The 27,059-nt window shown below is 36.8% G+C and overlaps 1 protein-coding gene and 1 pseudogene across 5 annotated transcripts in view; both read left to right on the forward strand.

Annotated features, from left to right (window-relative positions):
- The window catches only part of Aff2 (AF4/FMR2 family member 2), a 560,677-nt gene that overhangs the window by 303,230 nt on the left and 230,388 nt on the right, over positions 1-27,059 (forward strand). For all 5 annotated transcript variants that reach the window (XM_029565511.1, XM_017799178.2, XM_029565512.1 and 2 more), the window contains one exon: positions 20,506-20,550. In XM_029565511.1, the coding sequence (XP_029421371.1) occupies positions 20,506-20,550 (45 nt within the window). The remainder of the gene's footprint in view (positions 1-20,505; positions 20,551-27,059) is intronic.
- Positions 21,025-27,059, forward strand: part of LOC103737446 — a 12,079-nt pseudogene continuing 6,044 nt past the window's right edge.

Below are 27,059 nucleotides of genomic sequence, written 5' to 3' on the forward strand. Positions count from 1 at the left end.
TAGTACACAGTGCTTATAATGCCTATGAAGGAAAGAATCAGCAGATTCACATTTTATGGAAATAGACCATAAAGTGAGTGGCTCAAATAACAAAACGCTACTGCTTGTTAGTCTTGTGGCTAAAATTCCAGTATCAAGATATTAGCAGAACTGGTTCCTTCTTAGGGCTATGAGATAAGGATCTGGTCTAGATCTCTCCTTGGTGTTTAGATGACCATCTTAAAATGTTCCTGTTTCTTCATCTAATCTTTCTTCTGTACATATTTTTGTCCAAACTGTCTTTCTATAAGGACTCTAGTCATATTGGGTTAGGTCCATCTAGTGATCTTGTCTTAACCTACCTATGTCTCTTACCATATAAGTCCATATTCTGATGTACAGGTGGAAAGGCTAGGACTTCAATATATGAATTTAGAGAAGGGTCAAATAATCATTAACATGGTTACTAGCAATGTTGTTTATGTTTTATTTATGTTTGAAGCCCATCCAACATTGTCTAGATCAGTGCCTGGACTGTAGTTGAAAAAAATAAAACAACAACTGGGGCTTGAATAAGAGGCCAGGGAAACTGGGTTTTAATCTTGCTTTTCTTCCCATCACCCTCCAAGCCTATTTTTCCATCTAAATGTAAAGCTGCTTATTCTTGCCATATAAGCACTAGAATACATATTTATGCATACATATATTTGTATGGAAACCACCCTTACATAATGACTCAAAAGTTTTGCTGAATAAATGGACGAAAATATGTTGAGAGATTATTGAAACTTAAGTGTCATCAGTATGGGGCAGATTTAAGGTTTTATTTCCTTTGTTAAGTTGGCGACATTTTCATTTGATTTTATGACTTTATATCTGGTCTATATATAATGATAATAAATAAATATACTGTGGTTTTTTCAGGTGCAAAAAGCTAGTTTATTACTCCGAACTGAAACATGTCTTTTAAGTTTTTTAAATGCATGTCATTCTGTAATGACTACATTATATCAATAGCTACATTATATCATAGCTAGGTTATAACAGCCAACAATTGAGAAAGCAGAAAACAGGCACCTGTCTGGAGATTAAGAAAATGGAAAGTTTGCATTGCCATTGTTCTGTATCATAGTTCCAATTCACTGACACAGGAGTAGTGCAGCCACACTTACGTTTTATTTTCCCTGTTTGTTTCACCATTGCAACAATGGCTCAATATGCATCATTTGTAATTAGCTTGAAATAGATCAGAAAATCGGTAACATGAAAAATCCAATGTGATAATCACTGATTTTTCACACTATGTCAATTGCTGTAAATCACAGAGATATAGATACATGTAGTTTTCATGTTGAAGGTACTTAAAAGATATTGAATCTCTAATCATTATGATGAAAGAGACTGTCATCAATAAAGAGACTCTAGAGCTACAGAGTCGTATTGATCTGGCATAAGAATTTGCAAACTCTCTCTCTCAGTTATCTTGTCCCTCCAGAACTATAAAAGATATAAGAGCACATTTAGTGAAAGGACAAGGTCTATATTTCAGTTAAGGGTACTTTGTTCATTTTCAGAGCTAATGTGGGCCTTCTCAGTGGATGGCTAAATTGTCATTCATGTGATTTATAAGTTGATGTATTATTTTCCTACTAGCCACAGCCTCAGTACATTTGGCAATGCGTTGTAACTGGTTTAGACATCATGGACAAATCAATTTGCAGGGAACAGGAACTTTAGAAACTGTTCATCATTTTTCACAATTATCCACAGACTGCAGTTGGTATCATACTGTAAAGTAGTATAGAATTTGGAGTAAAATGCATACTAAAGGACTTAATGCAATAAAAATGAAGCATAATTATTACACTTCCATTAACTTTCCTATCTCCTACAGTTCTACATGTCAAAAGCTGTGCCTGTGTGGATCCTTGTTAACATATAAATGCCATGACTTCAAGTCAGAAGGGCCACTGAATTTACATGTGGGGGCCTATGTGTAGGCCTGCCCTTGTTCACACTACCCTCTCCTTTTTTCTTGAGTGATCATATTTTGAAATTTTCCCTGGACCAGTTGTCATGCAGTCATGTTTCTAATCACATCTAAAGGATGCTGTGCTGTGCATGGTAATGAGGCCCTCTTTGTTTCAGCTCCTGCATTGCTCGCAGTGACTTCCATCAGCTCCTACATTGTGAGAACTAATATCATTTTGGTAGTGTGTAGAGGACTTCTTAGGGAAAACAGCTTTCTTATTACTTGGTTCATTTTCTTCCAAACTGATTTCACCCAGTTTCTGATTTTTAGCTGTGATGTTTACTCTAGCTTTTTTTCATGCATGAAAACAATTTATGAACCGAGCTGCTTGAGTGGTATGGGTATGCTTGCATAGATTATTGTGTCCATGTATATAACTTTAGATGTATACAAAAGTAGCTGATACCAAGTTAAGTATGTTCTAGAGAAAGAAATTATATTCCTGGAAGGCATTACTTTATAACTTTAGTAACTATGATGGTGTATTTCCCACCAGAACTGCTGAAGAATAATATTTTCTGTCTTCTCTTGAAATGATTGCTATTTGGTTTAAATTACTTTAAATTATATCCTAAGAACATGTTACCTCTGCAGAGATGTAGCCTGTCAATTTTATGAAATGTGTGCTCATGCCTTATCTCAGTCAATTAAGAATCATGTCTTGGAGTCCCTATCTAGACCCTGGGAAATTAGTGGGAACCTGATGCAGTCAAGGGGTAGAGAGATTAAGTTTTTCTATTTATTTTCTGCTAGCTGATCATACTCATAAAACAACAGAATCTCTGTCCCCTAGATGAACAGAAATATTGTTTACTACCAAAGATGCTTATTTTACCAGAAATCTCCTTGGGACCTTAGGAATAATAGTTATAGAATTATATAACATAAAAGCTACAATAGATCATTGAATCAGGCACATTTGATTCATAGTGAGAAGACTTTAGCCCAGAGAGCAACAGTGACGACTCACTAGTTACACACAGGGAGATTAATGAATTTTGATGAGCTATAACCCCCAAAATAAACAGAGGGGTAGTCCAAATGCTGAATTCTGACATGATCAAAAGATATTTTGTGAGGCAGTAATGGAGGGGAATACCTGAAATCTTAGCACTTAAGGTGCTAAGGCAAGTAGATGATAAGTTTGAAGTCAACTTGGCCTACTTAACAAAGTCCTGTCTCAAAGCAAATAGACAAGTTTCTTGTCTAACACAGCGCCACTCGCCTTAGTCCCAATGCCAACAGACAGCTGACTGTGTTAGTGAGTTTATCTCCTATGTTTGCTTCATAGTTAGCAAATTTCAATAAACATCATATATTAATAATAAAATGGAGCAACTTTTGAAAAGAAAATCCTTCTTTGCTGTTAGATTGACATTTATGCGTCAACATACATTTATACAAACTCATATATACATTTCATATTTGCTGGGATAAACACTGAAATTTCAAACACACACACACACACACACACACACACACACACACAATAAATTTCACTCCTGCATTGTCTTTACTCTATAGCCTTTACAATAACTTACTGCTTAGTTTGATATAATTTGTTATATGAAACGAAAAATGGCATCAAATCTTTTCATGACTGCTTTAATTTGATCTTGTTGAGATTTTATGTAACAGCTCATTGAATTCCATGTTATACATTATGTAGGAGTTGATAAAGTGATTGTGTTCAACTGTAGTGGTTACAAAAACAAGGGAATGATCATGACATCTTGTTTATCCTGCAAAGGTATATATAAATCACTTCATGTTCATTAGAAGAATGGACAAGTTGGACCAACAGAACTACGCCTTCTATTTTTATCTTCATCACATTGTCACATACTGGTAGAACAAAGTGATTTTCAAAATGAAAATAATAATAGAGCAACTCATAGGCAGCATTAAAAATAGACCAATGAATGTTCTATAGGAATGGGAGGGAATGTGCAACTGTTCAAGTGCAAATCTCAGAAATTAGCAAGTCCTGTAGTTTGTTGCACAAGTTACTAAATAGATTTTTTAAAATCTAACTTCTCCATACTTCTAATTTGTTAACATTATATGATCTTATTTTCTTGCTTTGATTGCCTTAGTGGTTTAGACTAAACATGATCCTATGGAAGCCAAGAGAAAGACCATGAAGCCCCACTTATAAGTTCACCATACTATGATCTATAGCCAAAGACTCTAAGGAGAAACTCCAGCCATTTGGCCAACACCTGGCTTTAAACAAAGTTGGATTCTGACTTCCTGATGGCCCAGTTTCTGACAATGTATTTGGAGAGCAAAACATCACAAAAAGTGTTGTTATTTTATGTAACTTCTTTTTTTTTAATCTTTTAATTTCTTTTCTTTTTAAATTTGTATGAGTGTGTATATGTGTATACGGGAAAGGGTTATCTGTACCTGAGTGTGGAGCCCATAGAGGCCAGGCAAAGGTATTAGATCCCCTGGAACTGGAGTTACAAGTGGTTGTGACCACAGAATGTGAGTGTTGAGACTAAAACTCACGACCTCTACAAGAGCAGTAAATACTCTTAACCGCTGAACTATTGCTCCAGCCTGTTCTTATGAAACTTCAGTTCATGCTTTCACATTGGTTTCAGGGAGATCATTTCATCACATGCAATCATCCAATCACCACAGCTATTTAAATTTTGGGAGACATACTTTATATGGACAATATTTTCATGTAAGGTACAACTCTTCTCTTCTGCTTCTTTCCAACAAAATACAGAGATGACTGTGTTAACAGATCAAATCTTCTAATAGAAGGAGTTCAGTAACAGATAATGTAATTACTTAATCAATTGAACTCAGTCAACAAGGAATAAATCTCTTATCATGAGTCATATAACCAATGGTTTTATAATATAAGAACAAAATTTGTGTTTCCTTCACTTGGATTGAAATGAGTACTAAGTCTTCCATTCACATAGGTTCTGTGAACATGGGCAAATAATTTCACCTCTCCATACTTCACATGTCATTATTTTTTATATGGGAGAGAAAACAAAATGTTGGAGTGTGTAACCCCAGGTCCCTTTCTCTAACAAGAGTCTATAAAATGAATATATCCATTCACTTGTTAATGAAATTCAACATCAACTAATGTTGTTGACAAGGATGTATTTTCACTGCCACCATTTAAAAACTAGTGCAGGTGGTCTTCAGTGGAAACCAGATTTCTATTTTCTACCCTGGCATGCCAAAATTATTGCAGGAGAAGTGCAAAAATAAGTTGAACTTTAAATTATAATTTCAACGACTGTCTAGTGAAATGGATTCATATTCTGGCACTGCACCTTTGAGTCTTTGGGTTGATTCAAGCAAGATAAAATTCTGTCTGGTCTGACAGTTGAAAAGATTACAAGAACATTTGAGTCCTTGTAGTCAAATCTTGATAAAGATGGAAGATTCAGAAATAATTTTGAGTTTTATTCAAAATAATCTTTTCAAGCAGAGCTATCATATCCTTAAAATTGACTTTCCTTCCTCTAGCAGCCATCAGTTGTCAATAGCTCCTCAGCCATGGATAAGAACCCTTGAGCCCCTTTCATCTCCATGCTGGACTATTGACTAGCTTGAGCTTGTGAAGGACACACACACACACACACACACACACACACACACACACACACACATACACAGAGTTTAATTGGTGTTATGTTACATAAGGGATAATGCTCCTCCCAGAAGCCTTAGGTTACCAAATAACCAGCTCAGTGCCAAGTATAGGATACTTTATTTTAAGTAGTTGGTTATTCAAGGAGGGAATTTAAAACAAGCCCTGGAAACAACTTGCAACTTACCAGAATCTTTAGGATACAGGAAAGAGAAAAATTCAAATGAGGTAAGTTTGTAGCCTTAAGTGCTCAAATAAAAAAAATCATCCTATCTCATCAGGCATGGTGAAACACACCTTTGATCCCATCCCTCAGGAAAGAGAAACAGGGGAATCTCTGTGAGATAGAGGCCAGCCTGGCCTACATAGTGAGCTCCAGGCATGCTGGGACTAGGGAGATCCTGTTTAAAAAAGTTATTACAGCTGGGCATGATGGCACATGCCTTTAGTCCCAGCACTCAGGAGGCAGAGGCAGGCAGATTTCTGTGAGTTCAAGGCCAACCTGGTCTACATATTGAGATCCAGGCCAGCTGGGGCCACAAGGAGACCCTATCTCAAAAAGACCAAAAAAAAAATAATAATAATAATTGCATCTCAAATAAAGGCCTTAATGATAGATCTCAAAGTCTTAGAAAATAAAAACAAGTCAAATCCTGTATCAATAGTTAGAAATGTTAAATATCAGATCAGAAATCAATGAAATAAAGACTAAAACAACAGTACATTCAATCAATGATGCAAAGAGTTGGCTCTTTGGAGAAAAATAATCAACAAACCACTAACTAAACTAACCAAGAGAAAGAGAGTGAGGACCCATATCTATAAAATTGGGGATGAAAAGGAAACATTATAACAGATACCAATAAAATCCCAAGTATCATTAGGGAATATTTGAAAACTTACATTAAATAAATGAAAATCTAGAAGACATGCATAAACCCCCAAACATCTAAGAACTGTAAAGTTTAAATCAAGAGGCTATATAACAGCTTAAATAGATCTAAAATGAGCATGAGATTAAATCAGTAATAGTCATCTAACTAAGGAGAGCCCAGGTGTGATGAAATCATTACTAAATTCTTTGAGATGTTTAAAAAAAAGCTAACATGAATACTTCTCAAATTATACCATGAAAAAAAATAAAAATAATAGGGGGACTATCAGACCTGTTCTATAAGATCTATTTACCCTGACAGCAAAACTAGATAAGGACACAACAATAAAAAGAAAATGATAGACAAGTTTGGTTGATGAACAAAGATGCAAAATTTCCTGATAAAATATTTGGAAATTGAATGCAATAAAACAGAAATATCGAAAGCTCTGATCAACTTGGTTTCATTCAAGAAACTCAAGACTACTTCAATATATGCAAATCAATATACATAGACTACAGTTAATAAATACATTCAGGGCCAGAAATCATATCATCATCTTAATATATGTAAAAAAAGGCCTATGATGAACTTAAATATCCTTTTAAAATCAAAGTCCTCTAGAAGCTAGGACTTAAAAGAACATATAACAAAATAAAGGGACTATACGGTAAGCTCATAGGTAATATTATGCTAAATAAGGAATTCTAAAATAGTTTCCTCTAAAGTCTAGAATGAGACAAGTGTGTCTCTTCCCTACTCTCTCACTAATATAGTGTTTGCAGTCTTTGATAGAGCAATAAGGCAAGAAAAAGAAACCAACAGATACAAATAGGGAAAGAAGTCAAATAAGAATAGAAAAAGTGAGTATATTTTCTGTATAAAGTGGCAAAGATGCTGTGAACTAAATCAATAAAAAATTCTATTCATAAAAAATAAAATATTATCAGTTCAGAAATCAATGACAATCACATAAATTGGAAAAGATACCTAAAATTCATAAGGAAAAAGAGAATATTTCACACAGCCAATACTTCAGGTACCATGATATCAGATTTCAAGTTACCCTACAGAGCCATAGTTGCAAAAAGCAATGGAAAGATATATACACTGGGACTAGAGAGATGGCTCAGCATGTAAGAGCGCTGTCCGCTCCTGCAGAGGACCCAGGTTCTATTCCCAGCACCCACATGGCAGCTAAGAACCATTTGTAACTCTAGTTCCAAGGGATATGACACCCGATGTGGGCACTGCACACACATGGTGCACTTATATATAGGCAAAACACTCATAACACATACAATAAAATAAAAGTAATGAAATATATTTAAAAAAAGACATAAACTAATACAGCAGAATAGAGGACCCAGATACAAGCCCACACATCTACAGCTACACGATATTTGACAAAAGTGCCAAAAACATACTTTAAAATATATCCAGTCTCTTCAACAAATAGTTGGGGTAATGTAGGTATTCACAGGAGAAGATAAAAACATATTCTTATCTCTCACCCTGTAGAAAAATCAACTCACCTCAAAATGGATTGAGAAACTTAATCCCTGAAACTCTGAAACTGCTAGACTAAATAATATGTAAAACAGATCAAGATATGGGCATAGGCAAAGTCTATTTTAGGAGATCTCCTAATAGCTCAGAAAATACTTGCAAGAATGACAAATAGGGTATATGAAATTAAATACCTGCACAGCAAGGACAACTTATGATAGACTGAGAAGACAGCCCACAGAATGACAGAAATTCTTTGCCAAATATAAATCTTATGGAGGATCGATATCTAGAATCAATAATGGATTTTAAAAGTTAAGTAGCTATTATAATAGCACCACCTCTTTGTTTCTTAGTGCCATTTGTTTGAAATACTTTTTTTCCACCTTTTCACTTGAGGAAGTATTGGCAACCAAGAACTGCTGGTAGAAAGGGAGTTGGTTTTCTCTAACAGTGTAATGTTAGCAGTCTCCAGTGCATAGGTGCACAGCAAAGAACATTTGGAGGCACAAACTTCACTGGATATGCATATATATGTATGTATGTATGTATATATGTATATGATGGAATACATGAAATCTGGTGGGGGGGTAAGAGAGAGGCAGATGGGGAGGGGTCTAAATATGATGAAATTTGCAACAATTCAATAAAATTAAATTAAAAATTAAACACCACAGACCAAATTACCCAATCAATAAATGAAGAAATCAATTGATAAACAGTTGTCAAAGAAGAATTACAAAGGGTCAATTAATATATGAAAAAACACTTAACATAACTAGACATAGGAAAATTTAAAATAAAACTACTAAGGAATTCCTTCCACCCCATTCAGCATGACTGTCATTTAGAAAACAAAAAATCACAGATGTTGCTGAGGAGTCAAGGAAAGAGGAAACCCATTCATACTGTGGGTGAGCATGGAAACTGTTGGAGCCACTGTGGAAATCACTATGGATGTGCCTCAGAAAGCTAAAAATAAGGGGCTGGAGAGATGGCTCAGTGGTTAGGAGCACTGGTTCCTTTTGCAGAGGAGCCAGGTTTGATTCCCAACACCCACATGGCAGCTAACAACCTTCTGTAACTCCAGTTCCAGGGAATCTGACGTTCTTCTATGATCCAGTTACACAACTCCTTAATAAATGCCCAAGAATTCTAAGTCACCATATTACAGACACACTTGCACATCCATCTTTATTACTGCACGTATTCACAGTAACCAGGATATGGATCCAGACTAGGTGCTTAACAAGTGATTGCATTAAGAAAGTGGAGTTTAAAGGCTGGAGAGATGGCTCAGCAATTAAGAGCAGTGACTGCCCTTGCAGAAGACCTGGGCTCATTTCGCTGTAAGTACATGACGACGTAACAAGAGTCATTATTGCACATACATGGTACACCTACATACATGTAGGAAAAACACTCTTACTCATAAAAAATAAATATTTTTTAATTAAAAAGAAAGTGAAGTTTAATTCATCTGTAAAAGATGAGATCATATTTGCACAAAATGGATTGAACTGGTAATCATTATGTTAAATTAAATAAGCTAGACTCACAAAGATAGCTATTTCCTGTCTCTTCTCATATGTGATATCGACATTATATTAAAGTAGAAAGGATCCTATGCTGGAGAAGGAGGGGACTTAAGGAGAGGACGATGGGGGACAAGAAAGGAAAGGCAAATATTGTATTTTTCTGTCATTTCTGGAGCGTGGGGGGGGGTGTCTGTGTCTCTGTGTGTGTCTGTGTCTCTGTGTGTGTGTGTCTGTCTGTCTGTCTGTGTCTCTGTGTCTGTGTCTCTGTGTGTGTGTGTGTGTGTGACATAAAAGCAGAAGAAGGTGTATTTGTGAGGAGGAAAAGAACCAGTTGATGCAAAGAGGGAGACAAAGGACGGTGATAGAGGAGAACGTGAAGAAACAATGATACAAACATTTGAAAACCGTCACAATTGAAATGCATTATTTTATATGTTAACTAAAAATAAAAATAATTAACAAAAGAAATCAAGACATAATGAATGAAACTTCCAACATAGAAAGCAATACCTTAGACCCACAGGTAGATAACTGCGTTTAGAATGAGGCTACCGGTAGCACACAGCAAACACACCTCCAGTTGATTTCACAAGGCAGGAAGGGTAAGAGACAGAATTGGAAATTATTAGCTATAATTGAGCAGAATTGTAATTTTGCCCGGTCTCCCTTTTCAAATATGCCACCATCTTCATGGCAATCAAACTATTAGTCTGAGGCAGTTTACTTATCAGACCAATCGGTGATTGATGACCTGAAAATGGAGGTTGGCTTTCAAGTCATTTGAAATGCAAACAAAGTTGACAACCTATATAGCTACTGCGTTGTATTTTTTTTTTTTCAAACAAAATCAAGCACCTGCATTGACCTCCTATTTACATTGCTTTGGAAAGAAAAAAAAATCACATAAAAGCTATCAAGAAACACATTTCACAGCAGGCAAATTAATTGGTTTTACAGTATTTGAATGGAGGGTTTGTCAAATAAAACATGCCGTGACAGTTAATAGTGTCATTTAGAGCCAGAAAATTATTGGCTTATTTGTTATTGGATAAAAGAAAGGCAAACATTTTGTATTAGGAAGTTTTAATGTGTTTAAAATCCTCATTAAGGATTAATGGACATGCTTGCTTAGCATAGCGCCTCATTAATTTGAGGGTAAACAGTTACTTCTGTGTTTCAATCTCAGTGTTATTTCTTAACTTTTTTTTAACTTCTCTTTAATTAGATCTTGCATTTGAGTTTGGGTTTTACACCACTGGAGATGTAGAATTAATTAATGAGATTTATAAATCTAATGCTAGTGAGTTATTCTTAGCTATCGTTTCATTTTTGTGAGCAGTTAAACCACATGTAAGTAGGCACAGATCTAAGAGATTTCAGAAGCACAGAAAAGTGAACTTCCCTGAATATATTTAGCAGTGTCACTTGGCATTAATAGATAAAAGTGTTTTAATTAGAGTTATAAATAATAGGGGAGCTGGCAAGGTTTCAGTTCCCATGCACATGGCTTGTTCTTCAGGATCATCGCTGTCAGAGAAAAGCAATTGTAAGTGTGCTTCTGTGGAATTGCGGTGCCATCCCCTGGCAATTAAGACAATCCCAAGTTCCTTAGAGGTTGCTCTAAAACTGGAGCCACTTTCTGTCAAGCACATTCTGTTCTCGCACTTTTATTGAGGGCATTTGTGAGTACAGTTTCTAAAATACAGCCTACTTAGTTGACTTTAGGGGGAAAATCACTAAAAGAAAATCAAAGTGGAATTGGACTTCTTTATTTTAAAATTGACAATGGAATAAGTAAATATTTAGAAGAGTATAGTCATATTTTTAGGATGTGGGACCATGAGAATCAAAGAAAGACAATTATTTTCTCAATGAGTTTCCAAAAATAGAGATAAAGTCACAAATTTTAAAATTTCTTTTGTAAATGAAATTTTAGCAATTAATTTAAGAACTCATAAACTGTCTGTAGCAGTGTCTTCAGAAGTTCTACCTCCCCCAAAAAACACCTTAGCACCTAGTTCACATTTTTTACAAAGTAGAAATCTTTTTAACTTTAGAACCATAAGTTTTTGAAGACTTCATTAATCCAAGATATTTTACGAAAGATAATTGTGTTTTAATATACTTCATACTGACAATCACATAGTAAATATATAAAATTCTTGTTGACATGCAAAATATCAGAATGATTAAATAGGTCATCTGTAAATCATTCAGTAGCTCTTTCTGAAGTTGCAAAAAAGTATTCTCTTACAGGCGGATATGGGGAGATGGGGTTTTCTGTGCTCTCCTGGAGATAAAGTCAGATTTATTTGGGCCCCTAGCAGATCCTCAAGCCCTAGGGCCATATCTGTATTTCATTTCATCTGGACGTGTGGGTAGCACTACAAAAGATACCACTGTTGGTTACCAAAAAGCATTTATCTTATCCTAGGGCTCTCTACTTATCCATTCCAAATGAAGCCCTTTAAGGATTTGAATATTTGGAGAACAGTAAACTGTGCTTGGTTATTTAAATAATAAGTGTTAGAGAAAAAGATAACGGCAATGAGCCACCTCAGTCAAAATCATCCGAGCTTCTTGGCCTGTAATTTCCTTATTTATCCCACTGTGGTCTAATGTGGAGAACATCTGTGTTTCCCACTGGTGTTTCCTTTCCCACTCCAACGCAGCCAGATTGTTCTATGATACATCCCTAGTAAATTCACATGGCGTGTTCCTGTCATCCAAGAGACGTCAAATGTTTTCCACCTTTCCATTTTGTGTTTCATCCCGTAACTATACCATATTTTCAGCCAATGTTCTACGTTCCTTGCAACATAGTTCATAGAGGAAAAATAGGCACATTCAGACATATCTCACCTCATCATCTCATCTTTCCTTTCTCCACCTTGATGCTTATGCACCGAGGGACTCTACGCTGCCTTTCTTCCTAACATAAGGTAAGAGTCATCCGTGCTTCACTTTCAGCCGTTCTCAATGACTGTTTAACATCACCCTCTTTGTCTTCTACAGCATTGTTCTCTGCATTGAGCTATACCCAAGCGAAAATAAATACACCTTAATATCATGTTTCTTGAAGCAAAACAGAATAGAACTGTTAGCCTTGTCAGCATTTCCCATCACCCGATTTCTCTAGAACTTTGTACAGTGGAAATAACTCTTCATTTCTAGCCTTTCCACCGTCTCAATGCTGAATCAGATTGGCACAGGCTACCATCCCCAAGTGACTGTGTTGTCATTCTATGGAAAAAATAAGAGACATAAAACAATACTCTGGGGCTGCAGAGATAGTTCAGTGTTTAAGAACACTGGCTGCTCCTGCAGAGAACCCAGGTTCAGTTCCCAGTACCCACAGGCAGATAAAAACTGCCTGTAACTCTAGTCCCATGGGCTCTGATACCCTTCTGACATCTATGGACATTGCCTGCACTTGGTGCACTTACATACTTTCAGGCAACACACTCCTGTACATAAAAATAAATAAAAAATATAGAAAGAAAAAACAATGTTGTATGTTTATGTGTATGTGTGTTGTGTTGGTATAAGTATGCTACCTGACTTATGTTTTGAAAAAATTTTCATTTATCTCAAAGTATGTCCATTATAAATTTAAGATGTTACAATGATTCTTATTTTACAAAATAGCAATAATAGTTTTTGTTTCATAATGTCTTTTATTGACAAAATATCTCTTATGTCTTATCTGTCTTCCATAATATATTTTGTCATTATGCAAAACACTGGAAATATTTTATGCCTTTACTACATAAGGTGAAGCATGAGAAAGTGGATTGTCCCAAATCACGTACTTAATTGATGATAGACCTTGGACATAGAACTACTGCATCTTCCACATGTTGTTCATTTTACTGTTTTATAAGACACTTTACCTCAAAGTAAGAATACCACTTTGCAGTTGTTTGGCTATTCTATGCAAGCAGTTGCTACAGTTATTGGGGAAGACCGGATTGCATGACAATTCTTAACACACTAACATTTACTCTTCAGTTGACAAATTTACAAAGTGAACATGCCTGCTGATACATCTTCTCCATATATTTGACTCCTGTATTAGTTCTGAAATTTCTCTACTTCACTCTAATTTCTTCATCTGTATTTTTGTATATGCATCTTTCACTAGAAGAAATTCTAGGTTTGCACACGAGAGCTATTAAATTTAGTGCAAGTGCAATAAGGAGAGATTTAGTTGAATCAATTCTAAGCCTTAATGGTTGCAATGCCAAGATGGGCCCAGGACAAAGGTGGGTGCCCCACAGGCATGGAGGAGTTGCATACATGTGTAAGAATTTAAAAATGAAAGGGCATGCGCAGAATGTCTTCAGGATTTAGTGCAGCAGAACCTGGAAGTAGGCACAAGGCCAAAAACAGCACCTCAAAGAAAGAACAAATTACAGCAGCATCTGGGAGGCTTGCAGATGAGCATGTAGTTTAATTTCTGAGCCCAGAATGAAGGAATAGAGGTAAGAATCTGGAGAATATGTGTAGAGAGGTTCTGGCCTAGGGAACTGGCCAGAGGAAACATCACAGCTTGAGTATGGGTAGTGGTAAAAGCTAAAACCAGAATAACCCCATTGGCCAGCTCAAGGGACCATATGCAATGCACACTTGGAAGATCATGGAACATGGACCAAGCAACAAGGAATTTCCAGATAGGCTCTTGGTTTGTTATAGTAATATCCCTAGATGTCTGAGCTGTTTTTTAAAGTCTGTAACACACACACACACACACACACACACACACACACACTCACACACTCTCTCCCAATTATAACTCCCTCTTCTATAGAAACTAGTTATTACACCAAATAAATGAATGGTGAGCTAACGGTTATTCAGAATCCGCAGAATTAAGTATTCTTCACATTAGATTCCATCTGCCATTAGGTACTCTAAGCTGATGATAGGCCTTTCTGCACATGCATTCCGCTATTGTCCATACCTAATGTAATCAGTGAAGAGATGTCCTTATAATAAAGCAATTACTCAGCCCTCCCCTACTCTGCCCACCACTCACTCCTCCTACTCTGTGTTGTCATACCTCCCAAGTCCCATCTCTAGTCTCCTTTATCACCCTCAGTGAGAGCCATCAGATACAACTTGAAACTCTTTAGACACTGAGCGCCTGCAGAGGGTTTAACAATGAGCCACATTCACAAGATGCCATGGGGGCAAGTTTATAACAACTATCTCCTCGGTACAGTGCTCTCTAGGCTTTGCCTGCTAATGCCTTCTTAAGTGCCACTGAAAGAATGTAGAATATGAACCTGTAATATGTGCCTACTGCTACTGGGCTAAGCTGCTCTGATATATCTTCATTTCAACCTCACGGTATTTGCAAAAGCAGATTTTTCTTACTGCTTTTGTATTGATAGGAAACCAGAGACAAGGAAAAGTTCATGCATCATGCCCAAGGTCATAAATCAGGTTCCTGAACTGAAATTTGAATCAAAGTCTGTTGAGTTCAAAGACTCCTTAGAGACTCTAGGAGATACAGTAAATTATCTCATTTCTTAATAAACAGAAGCTTATTTCCACTTCTTACTTTTTAGTTTCATTGCATGCTTTGAGTCTAGAAAGGGTTTTTTTTTTTTTTCCTGTATTTGTTTTAAAACGACATGTGCTGAATTCCTTTGGTTCCATGTTCTACTTTTAATTCTTTCTTTTCTTAGAGGAAACAGTATGGTGCATATTAGTTTCTTTTACATGAGGTATTTTGATCATGTGGCTTCTGGAAAAATTGTCCAAAGCAGTGTTTAAAAGTAAACATTAACTCTTTGTACACCTAGGAGTTTTTCTTTATTAAAATAAAATCAGAAGATGAGCTGATGTAACTGTAGTGAAATCTTTTTCATTTTGATTAAAGTCATATTACCTGAGGACTTCTGTCTATAGCTTATATAATATTAACTGTTCCCATTTAATCATCAACTCATGAATACAAACGAGTCTAGGGAAAGGTTAAGATGAGACAGGAATCAAGGGACAGCAGCAAATCTTAGTGTGAACCCAGTTTGTAGTTCCAAATTCATTTTGGAAAACTGGGACTCCCTGGATGGGGAGGTAAAAAATTTTTTTAAATGCATGCAAATAAGAATTTAGAGGCTGCTGTTCTCTGATTTTACAAATGGCCAATGATGGAGAATAAAATGTTTAAAAAAACTGAGGCTCACTTTTTAATACAATATTATAACCTGAGTTTTCATTTTATTAGTAATACTATATCCAGGACTTCTGTATCCCATGAATCAACCATGAGAATAAATGTGGCAATTTGTTAATGAAAATACAAATGAAATGAGTTTCAAACCTGTGGCCAGTGTCAATTATGCAGATTATTTAATTAGGTGAGTTACTTAGTTTGCAATTAAATTTACAATTTTTACACTTCACTCGGAGAAGTCTTTGCCAAGCTGGAATATTCCAAGAATAGTGAGCTTTGATGGTCATGTATTGCGGGACAACCTTGGGGGTGATTTAGACAAAAATATAACCTCTCTTCTCTCACGATCCCTTCGCAGTAATGCACTTAAAAGCATACAATGAGCTCCTCTGGGTTAGCCATATGATGATCATTATTCTTTTAATGTTTTACACTAATCTCCATGTTTTCTATTATTTCTAGTTGTTGCTTATGTCTCTCAATGCACAATCAGGGTATTTTTTGATATCTTATATTACCATAACAGCCAAGAAGGATGCTCCAAAATTATTAATTCCAGAATGATTAAAACAGCCTATGCAATTCACTTATTGTTGCTGTATGTATTTGACTATTTGATGATTTAAAGGTACCCTGATTATTTCATAAGCTATGTATTTAAGACTGGGCAGATCATGTGTTCCTGTGTGGCCTCTCTATGGCTACATGGGGTGGCGGCCGGCAATGTTAGATGCACTCTCAGTCACCTCACCACCTGTCTGATGATGTATGCCTCCCTTCCCTGGCCAGTGGAGGACCACATCCCTGCCCAGCACATGAGGGTCGTCCGGGGAGAGGTGTGAGAGGTTTGTGTCGTCTCTGTGTAGCTTGCTTTGTGCCCCAAGAGGAAGGGGCAGAAAGGGGGGATGTGAGAGGACACTGAGGCTCTAAGTGGCTAACCTGTGCTTTGCGGAGTCTCTGAATACTCAAGAGTGGATTTAAAAAGAGATAGTGGCTCTGGAAGTGAGCAGCAGCCTGGCAAATCACTAGGCAGCAGTTCTAATCCCAGCACTGGCACTAGTTCTCCGCTTCAGTCACTTCCTTTCACACCTGTGTGAGTGACTCCCCCAGAATCCCCTGGAGAGGTGTGGGTGGTTACCTGAGAGTGACAGAGTACGAGAGGACACAAACCAGCCTTAGCCTTAGCACAGCTGTTTGCCAGTGTGCAAGCTGACCTCAGTGTGGTGTGGCACTGCAGGGGGCTCAGAAATTAAAGTGGCCTCGGTGGCCCCAGCACTTCTCAACCATGTCAAATCCTTGGCCTCTCAGTCCTATATGGATTGAGAACTACAATGAGGACCTCTGTGGCTGGGAGCTTCTGTCTGACCTGGCTCTTTCTGTGACCCCTGTAGGTACCCTTTCCCTGGCACTGAAGTGAACCTTCCTGTTCCTTATTGTCTGTTCCGCCTAGTAAATATCCTCTCCCCTATTTGCATGGAGTCTTCAAGGCCGAAGTGATATTGTCTTCAGTCTTTAAATCCTCCCCTTTGGCACCATCCTGAGCACAGTGTGAGCTCAATCAGGATTTGTTGTCTAAGGAAGTAAATGGGAGATGTGATGAATAGGCAAACTGTGAATGAATCAGATCCTATTACCCTTGTCAAGACTACCTTACAATGTATGTCCCAGTGGGTCTCTAATTGTTTGTTTTCCTGTCCCATCTAGACATTTAACTCTGAGAGAAAGAGGCCAAGTCTCAGAGCTATTTGTCTTAGCAACCCCCACCCCCATGCCCAACACTGTTCTAAGCATGTAGGAATTTTCGCTGGTTAATTTAGAAGCATTTGCAGCTCCATTTGCGTTGTCTGTACAGATACCAGCCCTAGGGCTGGGCCAGATGAATTTGCAGAACTAGAGACTTCATGAGAATACTGAATTCCAATAGTTCCAGAAAAGGAAAATACCTAAACACAGGGTGTGGATGCATATATATCAGAATACGTTTGTCCATCTAGTCCTCAGTCCTGAGTGCTACTGAATCAGATTGTCATACCGAATTTGCTACAAAACCAGAGTCCACATCCTTTCTTCTTCTGACAACATGTTCTTCCATAAAGAAATGACGATTTGCAATTTGAGGTATAGAGATATTGTTTGTGGTTGGCATGAGTGAGTCAGCTTCTAGCTTGAAAAGACAGGAAGATTGGAGTTTTAATAACAGAAGAAAAGAGAATCATAGCACAAGGGCAATAACTTGATTCAATGTGTGGGATTTTATACTTACAAAGGATATTTGGCATTTTTTATTTCATTTGACTGGTGTACCATGAAATTTGAAAAGGTCAGGTATTATTATTTTCTATTTTATTATATGGTAGAAATACTGGAACTTTGCTGGGTAAACTTAATCTGACTCCCATGTTATAGGACCGACACACCTACCCAAAGCTTTTGATGTCCGGGGAGGAGGGGTACTCTTGCTGTATGTGAATACTGCTGAGTTTCCCCCTATTGTTTCACAATTAATATTGATATGATTGTATGAAAAAGGAGATCAAAGATTATTTTGTTCGTGAGCCTGAACCATGCATATTTGTCCTATATAGCCTATACAGATAGGATACAATCATAACAATGGCAATTTAAACATTTCTTAAAATCCTTTGAATTTTATGTTTGAGGAAGATATTTCTTAGAAGTTAAAGAATCATCTCAGAAAATACGGTTGCTGGATCATTGAGCAATGAGATGGTGCTTTATTTGTTATTAAGAATTACCAGTTCAAGAGGCAGGTGGATCTCTGTGAGTTTGAGGCCAACCTGGCCTACATAGTGAGTTCCAGGACAGCTGGGGCTACAGGGAGACCCTGTCTCAAAAAGGCAAAACAAAAGAATTACCAGTTCAGTTTTATACTACAATAATATGTTATACCATAAAACACAGTTTATAGAATATCAGTAACTATTATTTGAAAAATAAAAAATCTAAAATAAACACCTAAACATTTAAAACTCAAGAAATTTGTGAATGTTTTCCAATAAAACTTGTAGGTAGGTTTCTCATAACCTTTGTTTTGCATTATGGAAGGCGAGTAATGCATATTGCAGGATTTCCTATACTTATTTGTACATAGAACCTCTTGTTTTTCAGGCCTGGTGTATGCACCACAAAGTTCCATAAAAGAGATCATTCCATGTACACCATCTTCCTACCAAACAAACCAAGTTCTTTATAAGAGAGGAAACTGTATCTTATTTTCCTTCCTATTGTATGTCCACTTACCCCCAGGCCGATGCAGAATACTTGACCTTCAAAACTGACTTCTTGAATGAACTAAAGAATGAATGAACTATGCTAGGCCAAATACTTGCAATTCCCTCTTTAGAACCTGTAATTTAAGATTCTTTGCAACATGCGTCCAATTTCTGCACCTTAATTTGTATCATGTCTTCTACCCCACACTCAAATGGATGACTATATAATCTGTCATCCAAACTGGGGCATTTTTTTGAGCGTGAAAGGGAACACAGGAAAGAAATAAACTTGGAAGTGTTTGTGGTAATCCAGGATGGCCAGATTTTGCTACTGGCGAGTTTCTCAGCCTGTCTCCCTTATCTGGGGTTTTATGCCTCCTGGGGCTGGGACTCCTACATGTAGAAGACATTCCATAAATGTTGGTAGAAATTAATGGATGTTCAGTTATGACTTAAAGCTATTTGAAGATGTATTGTGATATAATGGGCATTTTTTTTCAAGATGGAAGAAATCTGCTATTCAAATAGTTTTGAGCTCTGACTGTAATCTGAGAGTAATGATGAATCAGCCATGCAAGAGGGATGGGACTTTCAGACACTGTAGCACAAGATTGGCCTTTTATACCTCAAAGCAGTTGAAATAAGAAATAACTGCTGTTTTCTTTATCAGAAGAGAAGTGATCACATTGCAATCCTGTAGAGGATGAACATGTGAAAGGGAGAGACTGGAATGTTTAGAGGGTTCTCATAACCTGCAGAAGTAACATGGTGGTTCTATTCCCAAGCCCCTCATCAGGTGCTACAGTGGAGCTGGTATCTTATTTGAGTGTTTTGCTTATTGCTCTCACTGGTTTTGGAGCACTGGAAGGAAAGAGTCCTGTGTTGGGCAAGAAACAAGTTCTCAGTATGTTTATGTTATGGCTTGGATTGTGATTGATTAGGAAGGTGTCACACTGGGAAATTTGGCTTACAGTATTCACTAAGTGTAATTCCGTCTAAATGCCAAGGCAAATCTTCAATGCACACAGGAATTTAGTCTGTGTACTGCATTTTAAAAATGTAGGCATCTGGTTGGTCTCCCTCCCCAAGTTTCAGGGGGTATTCAGTTTAATCAAAGAAATACTTTATATAGGCCTCTTCTTTAAATATAATAATATGCTAAACTACCTTAGAGGGCTGAAGAGGCTTAAAGATCACAAGGTCAAGTACCCTCTTTAGATAGATGAGCAAGAAGAAACCTGAAGGGGAAAGAAACTGCTTGGTGCCCCGAAGCATGTAAGTGAAAGTACAGGAGGCACTCACTGTCTTTCCGCACCTTGCGCTGTGATTTCACTGCTCTGTTAACGTAAAACAAAACTAGCCATTTGCAGACTTTGCTGCTTTGTGTTTAATAAGGGGGAAAATGCATTGATGGTTGTTTTCTCTGTCTTTATGACTTATCCTACAGTGTAAACTGTTGTACAATAAGCTTCTCTGAGAATAACTAGCTGGTGCTTATTTTATTTTGTTTTATTTTGATTCTTTTAGGTAAGTCTTCCCAGTGATCCAAGCTGTGTTGAGGAAATCTTACGGGTGAGTTTAAACTTTTATGCCTGTGCCTTTTAATAACAAGGCAATCTATCTGTTTAAATTGTTGATTGTAACTACTGTTCTGTGTCCAGGACATGATGCTGTGGAATCCTTGCATTTAACTTCCATATGCTTCTGCCTTGTGTGTGTCTCATATTTTGTCTCCCTCTAAGCTCGTAAATTTCTCTCTGTTTCTACACTAGTCTTGATCTTCCTTTTCAGTCCTGGACAGAGACTTTTTTTAGGAACCACTTTTTAAAGGAACCTTTTCCTTTTCAGGCACTATACCCCTAATCTTTCCCTTTCTGCTTTCTGAGATCTCAATGCAACCTTATTGTTGCCTCAGAATAAACTGTTGATGTAATGTGGTTATGGAGATTGTGGGTGGGGGTCGGGGGAGGAAAGTAGGAAAGACTGGGACTCATGGCTGTGCTACTTAGGGGACTGAGAATAGCTTGAAGAAAGAACAAAGTTGAAATGGATGGCGGTGACCTTTGTGGAAGTAAATGTACGAATGCAGAACCAAAGGCAAGTGGGAAAAACGTATGTACCCTGTTTCTGCCAGTTGGCATTATAAAACAATATAAGTATCTCCAGATGATGAGTAATAAGAGGGAGTTCCGGTCATGGCTTTACCATTTGTCAGTTTTGTGACTTTGTGACTTTGCACAGATGACTTCATTTTTCTAAATTTCCCTTCCTTGTCTGTCAAAGATTATAATACCCTAATTCTCTTGTAAACCTCCATTGCTCATTGACTTGGTAAATGATAACCAGTCTAGACATGTGGAAACCATGAAGACTTTCTGCCTTCACTTACAAATTGCACCACAACTTGATCCATAGCTTTTGCCCCTGGATAAGAACATTCTCAGCATCGCAGTGTTTCATGCAAGCTCTGTCAAAATGGCCAATGAAACAGTGAAGAACACTAAACTACCTAAACTGGTTCTGCTAGTCATCTTCCCTTCTTGTGGCTGTCCATGGACCTGCTTCACCTCAAGGGCCTTGCTACTGAGCCTTAGAGCACTAAAGAGATCATACTTACCTGTATGATTGCAGATGATATTGTATGGACTAAACATATACTGATCACTTTTGCAACATAGGAACTGTCCCTAAGGCCTTGGGGCTTCATAGGAAGCAAGGGAGTTACAGTGAACTCTGTCAGTATGATGACCCTGGGAACTTGATCACTTCTTCCATCTCATAAAGAAAAGGCATGCAATCCTTGTTTACTATTAGTCACATTCCTTAAAGGATAAAAGTAGTAAAAGTAGTGGTTTATACATGGTAGACATGGTAACCTTGTTCTTTTTTCCTCTTTTCTCCCAAGGGGTCAAGCATAAATGAAATCAGTAAGTCAGGTCTTTTTCTTAATACACAGAATGCCATGTCCGTCTCGGAGTCCGCATCTAACGTGTCATAATTAAATTCTCTCCTTCAGGGCAGAGAAGTCTAGGGCTTAGACACTTCATACACTGACAGTGAGGGAATTGGGTGGAACCCCAGTCAAACTGTGGCCACTTAGAGAAACAATATATTTTCACTTAAAATGGATAGAAAATCAGTTTACCTTAGAAAGTCTCAAAAAACATTTGAGAAAATAACAGGTCTTTTTGTTGTTCCTGAGAAAGAATCTAGGGAAACTTGAATTTTGGCTTTTGTTTTGTTTTGTAAGGGCCATAGATTATATAGGATTCTTTGTTGTTTGATTTCTTCAGCAATATTGTTAAGGAATGGCCTTTCCTTTATTGAAGAGTAGACAGTTTTATTCCCCATATATAGAAAAAAATTAACTTTCCCCAGTTTATTTCCCAAGCTTTTTTTGTTGTTGTTACTAATTCTTAAATGTTTGTGGGCCATACTGTATGTCAAGAAGAGAATGGTTGTAGGACTTTTCTTTTCATTTTTAATCACATGTGTGCATTGCTGGTTTGAGAAAGTTTGTCGTTTATTTATGGGCCCACTGTAAATGTTTCACTTAGCTCCTCATCCACCTCCTTCTTAGGGAAAAGTAAGTTTTCCCTTTCTCAGTCACTCTCTGAATCCCTTCTGTACTTTTATTTATTTCTTCAGTCTATCATTAATTTTATCTCCACAAAAACAATGAAATATTTTACAAGTTAATGTTTTACTTAAAAATTGCTAATATTCTAACACATAGAATTTCTAAATTATTTCCTTAAATTATAAAATATGAACATAAGTCACATATATCTGGTATGCAAACCAATGTATTCATTTGCCAAATTTATTTTATTATTGTCAATATTTCAATGGAGAATTGAATATTATCTGATAAATTTACATAGTAATTGATGTTTTTAAAAAAAAGTAGTTTCATTTGCTTTCCCCCTTTTTCTCCCCACCCCCCTTTTTTATTGAGACAAGATTCTACCGTGTTGCATTCCTCTGTGCTTTTAAAACTACTTTGATTCAAAAGCCAAGTCATCTCTCCTCAGGGAAGTGACTGTGTAGAGGAGGAAAGTATCTGCTTTAGCCCTCCGAGGAGGAAGAATTAACTTCCAGTTGCTCCTTATACTCTTTCATTCCCCTGCTGTGCAGCTTTTCAGTCTCCTCATCCAAACCACAGGGGGTGATCACTCCCTCTGTCTCACTATCTACCCCTAGTGCAGTATGTTTTCTTTTTTATTAATGAAATATGTCTAGGGTCAATTTCATACATGTATATAATGCATTCTGATAACTGTCATCCTGTACCCCCTCTCATCTGCCTCCCGTCCCCATCAACCCCCTTCCTCTAATAGATCCCTTTCCCACACTCATGCCATATTGCTGTGTTTTATAAACACTGAGTCACTATACATATAATGTGCATCTCTACGTGACCATATTAGTCTATTTCCTCTTCAAATGTTCTTACATCTCTGATCCGTTTTTCTCCTCCACAGCCTGCCAAGCAAACACATGAAAACCCACTCTATCAGATATAGGGACAGAGTTTTTTCATTTTATTTTACTTTTTTTATTAACCAGATACAAAACTGCCAGTCCCTCCTTAGTGTCAGCCTTTTAGTCCCCGAGACAATGTAAATACTTGTGCATTTTATTTGACTCCATTTCTCAAACTGCTGTTCAAATTCAAATCGTTTCACTTTCTTTGAAAGCCCTTCCCACCATTTCTCTGAAAATAGACTCCTCTCCCCTTCAGACCATGTCTGCTTCCCTTTCTTTGTGCTCCTAGTTATAAGACACTGAAGCACACCTCTTTAAACCTCTAGCCCTTTGCTTCCTATCTTCCTGTTCTTGCAGCTACAATCATGTTAGAGCAGGCCAGCTGGACCTGAGAGGTAATTTTCACTGTAAGAAATAAGCCAGTGACTTATACTTCAGTAAATCAAGGTCCTCAAGGTTAAATGACCTTCAACCAAGGGTAGGGCTCACATGTGGCAGAAGTAGAATAGAACGTGGTCTTTGGTATTTAATTCTAGTGATCTCTTCACTATGCTGAGCTGTCAGCCATCCTGCTGTAAGCCCTCATTGAGAATCTCTTTATTAAAAAACAATGTTTTAGATAGTAGCTGACATTTTCGGCAACTGTAAGAATGCTAGCAGGCTCAGCAGAGTTTGAGCAGGTCTTGAGAACTAATTCTTCCTTCTTGCCCCTGCATAATATTTTCAAATTTCACTTCAATTAATAATAAAGACAGCAATGGAAAATATATTATCAGTGATAAATTAAATAATAGTAATGTGCTCAAGTAATAGTGCTCAAGCAGAAGTCTTTGAATTCTCAGGGAAACCCTCAAAGATTGCATTGTCATTTGTATTTTGCATAATTGGGGAGAGTAAACTCCTGGAGGGGAAGCCATTTTCCCAGGTCACAGTTCTATGACAGGTCTCTTACAACTATCATGCTCTCTGTCTGTTCTGGCTCTCTTAGCTTACCTTATTTAACACATTGCAGCTTACCTTATGACGAATATTATGATGATCTCAATGAATTATTTATTCATATTGATAAACAGCTGCTGCCGTTTCCTTATTTTCTACAAATTCAATTATGTCAAAATAATCTCCATTTTTTTTCCAATAAACCAGAAATCACCCATGTACAAAGCTTTTCTACCAAACCAACTTTGTCCCACAAAACAAACTGTATAGACTCAGATGTCGTTGCTATTTGACAAACATTCTTATTGCTTATTGTAAATTTCATAAATCAAATGGTTAAAGGCAACAATTTGGATGGTTCGACCCAGGTCACATGCTTGCTTCTGTTGGCATGCCATTTGCTCTTTAGACTCAAGCTACTCTCTGGTGCAAACTGAAATGAAAAACAGTAACAGCTCCAGCCCCAGTGATGGCATTCTGCACTTTCAATTCATCTATCATGCACAGATTCCTGGGTGATCTTATGTAAAACTATGGGAAACACCAGCAGCCTCTTTTCTGAGCTCCACGGAGTTTTATGCATCGTAGAGTTGTCATTTCAGGGAGTGTTAAGTCAACGGTAGTAGCGTGTTCTTAATACTACTAGCTAGGGATGGATGTTCAGTGATTATTTGTTCTGCAACAACATGATTTATGTGTTCCTAGCCAAAATTTAGTTAAAATGTCAACAAATTATCATCTAAATCCTTCCTAGAGTCAAAAATGCAGACAGCATGCTTCTCTTAGGTTTCATACCTAACAGATTGTGTTTCTTAGCAAAGTACCTCTGTAGCTGATAATTTCTTAGGCAAACATCTGTAAGGGTAATTCACCATTTATGAGGACTGAGGAACTGCATTTGATAAATTGTATCTTCTTACAATTTACCCATGCTGTATGGATGAGATTCATAAATACCTATATGGACATTACTTTGATTACAGTTGATCTGTGTCTTCAGCATACTAAATTATGGAAATACTACTTATTTGATTTGTATTTTACTTTACATTTATATCATGGAAAGAACCTTATGAAATAATTACAGGACAACCACATGGCACTTGCTATTTTTTTAACCTTTAAGAGGGAAAGAAATGAAAAAGTCTGTTTTAAGAATGAGAAAAAAATGGATCAGGGAACAAAATTGGTCAATTATGTCTGAAAGGAAATTTGATTATATTACCATAACTATACAGAATAATCAAGCTCCTTTCAACTAAATTTCTTTTATAAATTTAACCAATAATTAGGCAATTGATTTTATATCCTGTCAAATTAATGTATAAATAACGTTCAAATTGAACTCATGCAAGAGATTTTCCACATAACTGTCTTAAATATTAATCCTTTTGGAATGCCTCTAAAAACATCTACCCTATTCTGGTGTGGGCTTTTAAAATTATGTTTTTTTTTGAATAATAATACAGTGGTCCATCCAAGGAAGACAACAATTGCTAAATATAGTTTAGACTATAATTAATGTTAACATTGATGGAGTCAAATAAATGAACTAACTAATGATTTTACCCTCAGCTAATCTGATGACTAGCTCTTACCTAATGACACCGTGAAATATGTAAATCTGTCAGCAGGTGAAAATGCCCTTGACTAGATAAATTATGTGGAGTATTACCTTTTCTGAAGCTAATACAAATCACTAATGGACTTAATACTTAAGGTGTGTGAGGTGAACTATTCATGGAACCAAATTAGCCCATAAGAGATATTACCCATTATTTGCCTCCCAGTAATCATTTCCTCTTTTCTCAAGAACGGACCAATCCAGAAGAAAGATGCTAAATTTAATTATAACAACTATTATGTGAACAATGAAGGTGTGCCGTCCAATGTGCTTTCACATGCACTTAGAGCTTGTCAAGCATTTTACATATTTTCATGTGGATTTTAACGGTTTGTAGCTAGAATATGAGGTGAATTCTAAATTATTTTGCAGACGTCATTGGGAAAGTAAGTAATGTGAGTAACGAGGTGACTAGACCAGTGAATCATGGAAACCTGTCAAACATGGAGAGATGTCAGGGAAGAGATGATGCCAAATACCAGTAACTTAGCAACCCTGCATTTAGCTGTAGAAGGAGAGAGGCTGTTTCTTTTTGTGAATATTATGATTTATTATTTTCCATCGAATTGAATGAAAGTGGACGAGAATTTAAGCCATGTTTAAATTTTACACCTGCTTTCTGTATCTTGGGTGTACAGAAAGAGCAATGCACTGGCTTGCGAAAGAGTTCTAGGCTTATCTGAGGACAGTAATAGCTTCCAACTGTTTGAGAAACACAATTTTGTTCTGACTTTTTATGAATAGCGGGTAAGAAGAAAAATACCCAATCTTCATAAGAACCTAAAGATAGCTGACAAAGTTCAGTGAACATACTGAGTAAAATAAAATAGATGGAAACATCGTTGAAATGGCAAGATTTATCAACAATAAAGCTTTATGAGGAAACTGTAGAAGCCCAATTATAATCAATAAAAGACTAGACATTTATACCACAATTATTTAATATTGTTCTAAAGGTTAGCCAAGATAATTAAGCAAAGAAATTAAAGTAGGAGAGAATGTGTACAATTGTTATTTGTAGACTATGTAC

The sequence above is a fragment of the Nannospalax galili genome, unplaced genomic scaffold (genome assembly GCF_000622305.1).
Source record: "Nannospalax galili isolate Female #2095 unplaced genomic scaffold, S.galili_v1.0 scaffold198, whole genome shotgun sequence".
NCBI lineage: Eukaryota > Metazoa > Chordata > Mammalia > Rodentia > Spalacidae > Nannospalax > Nannospalax galili.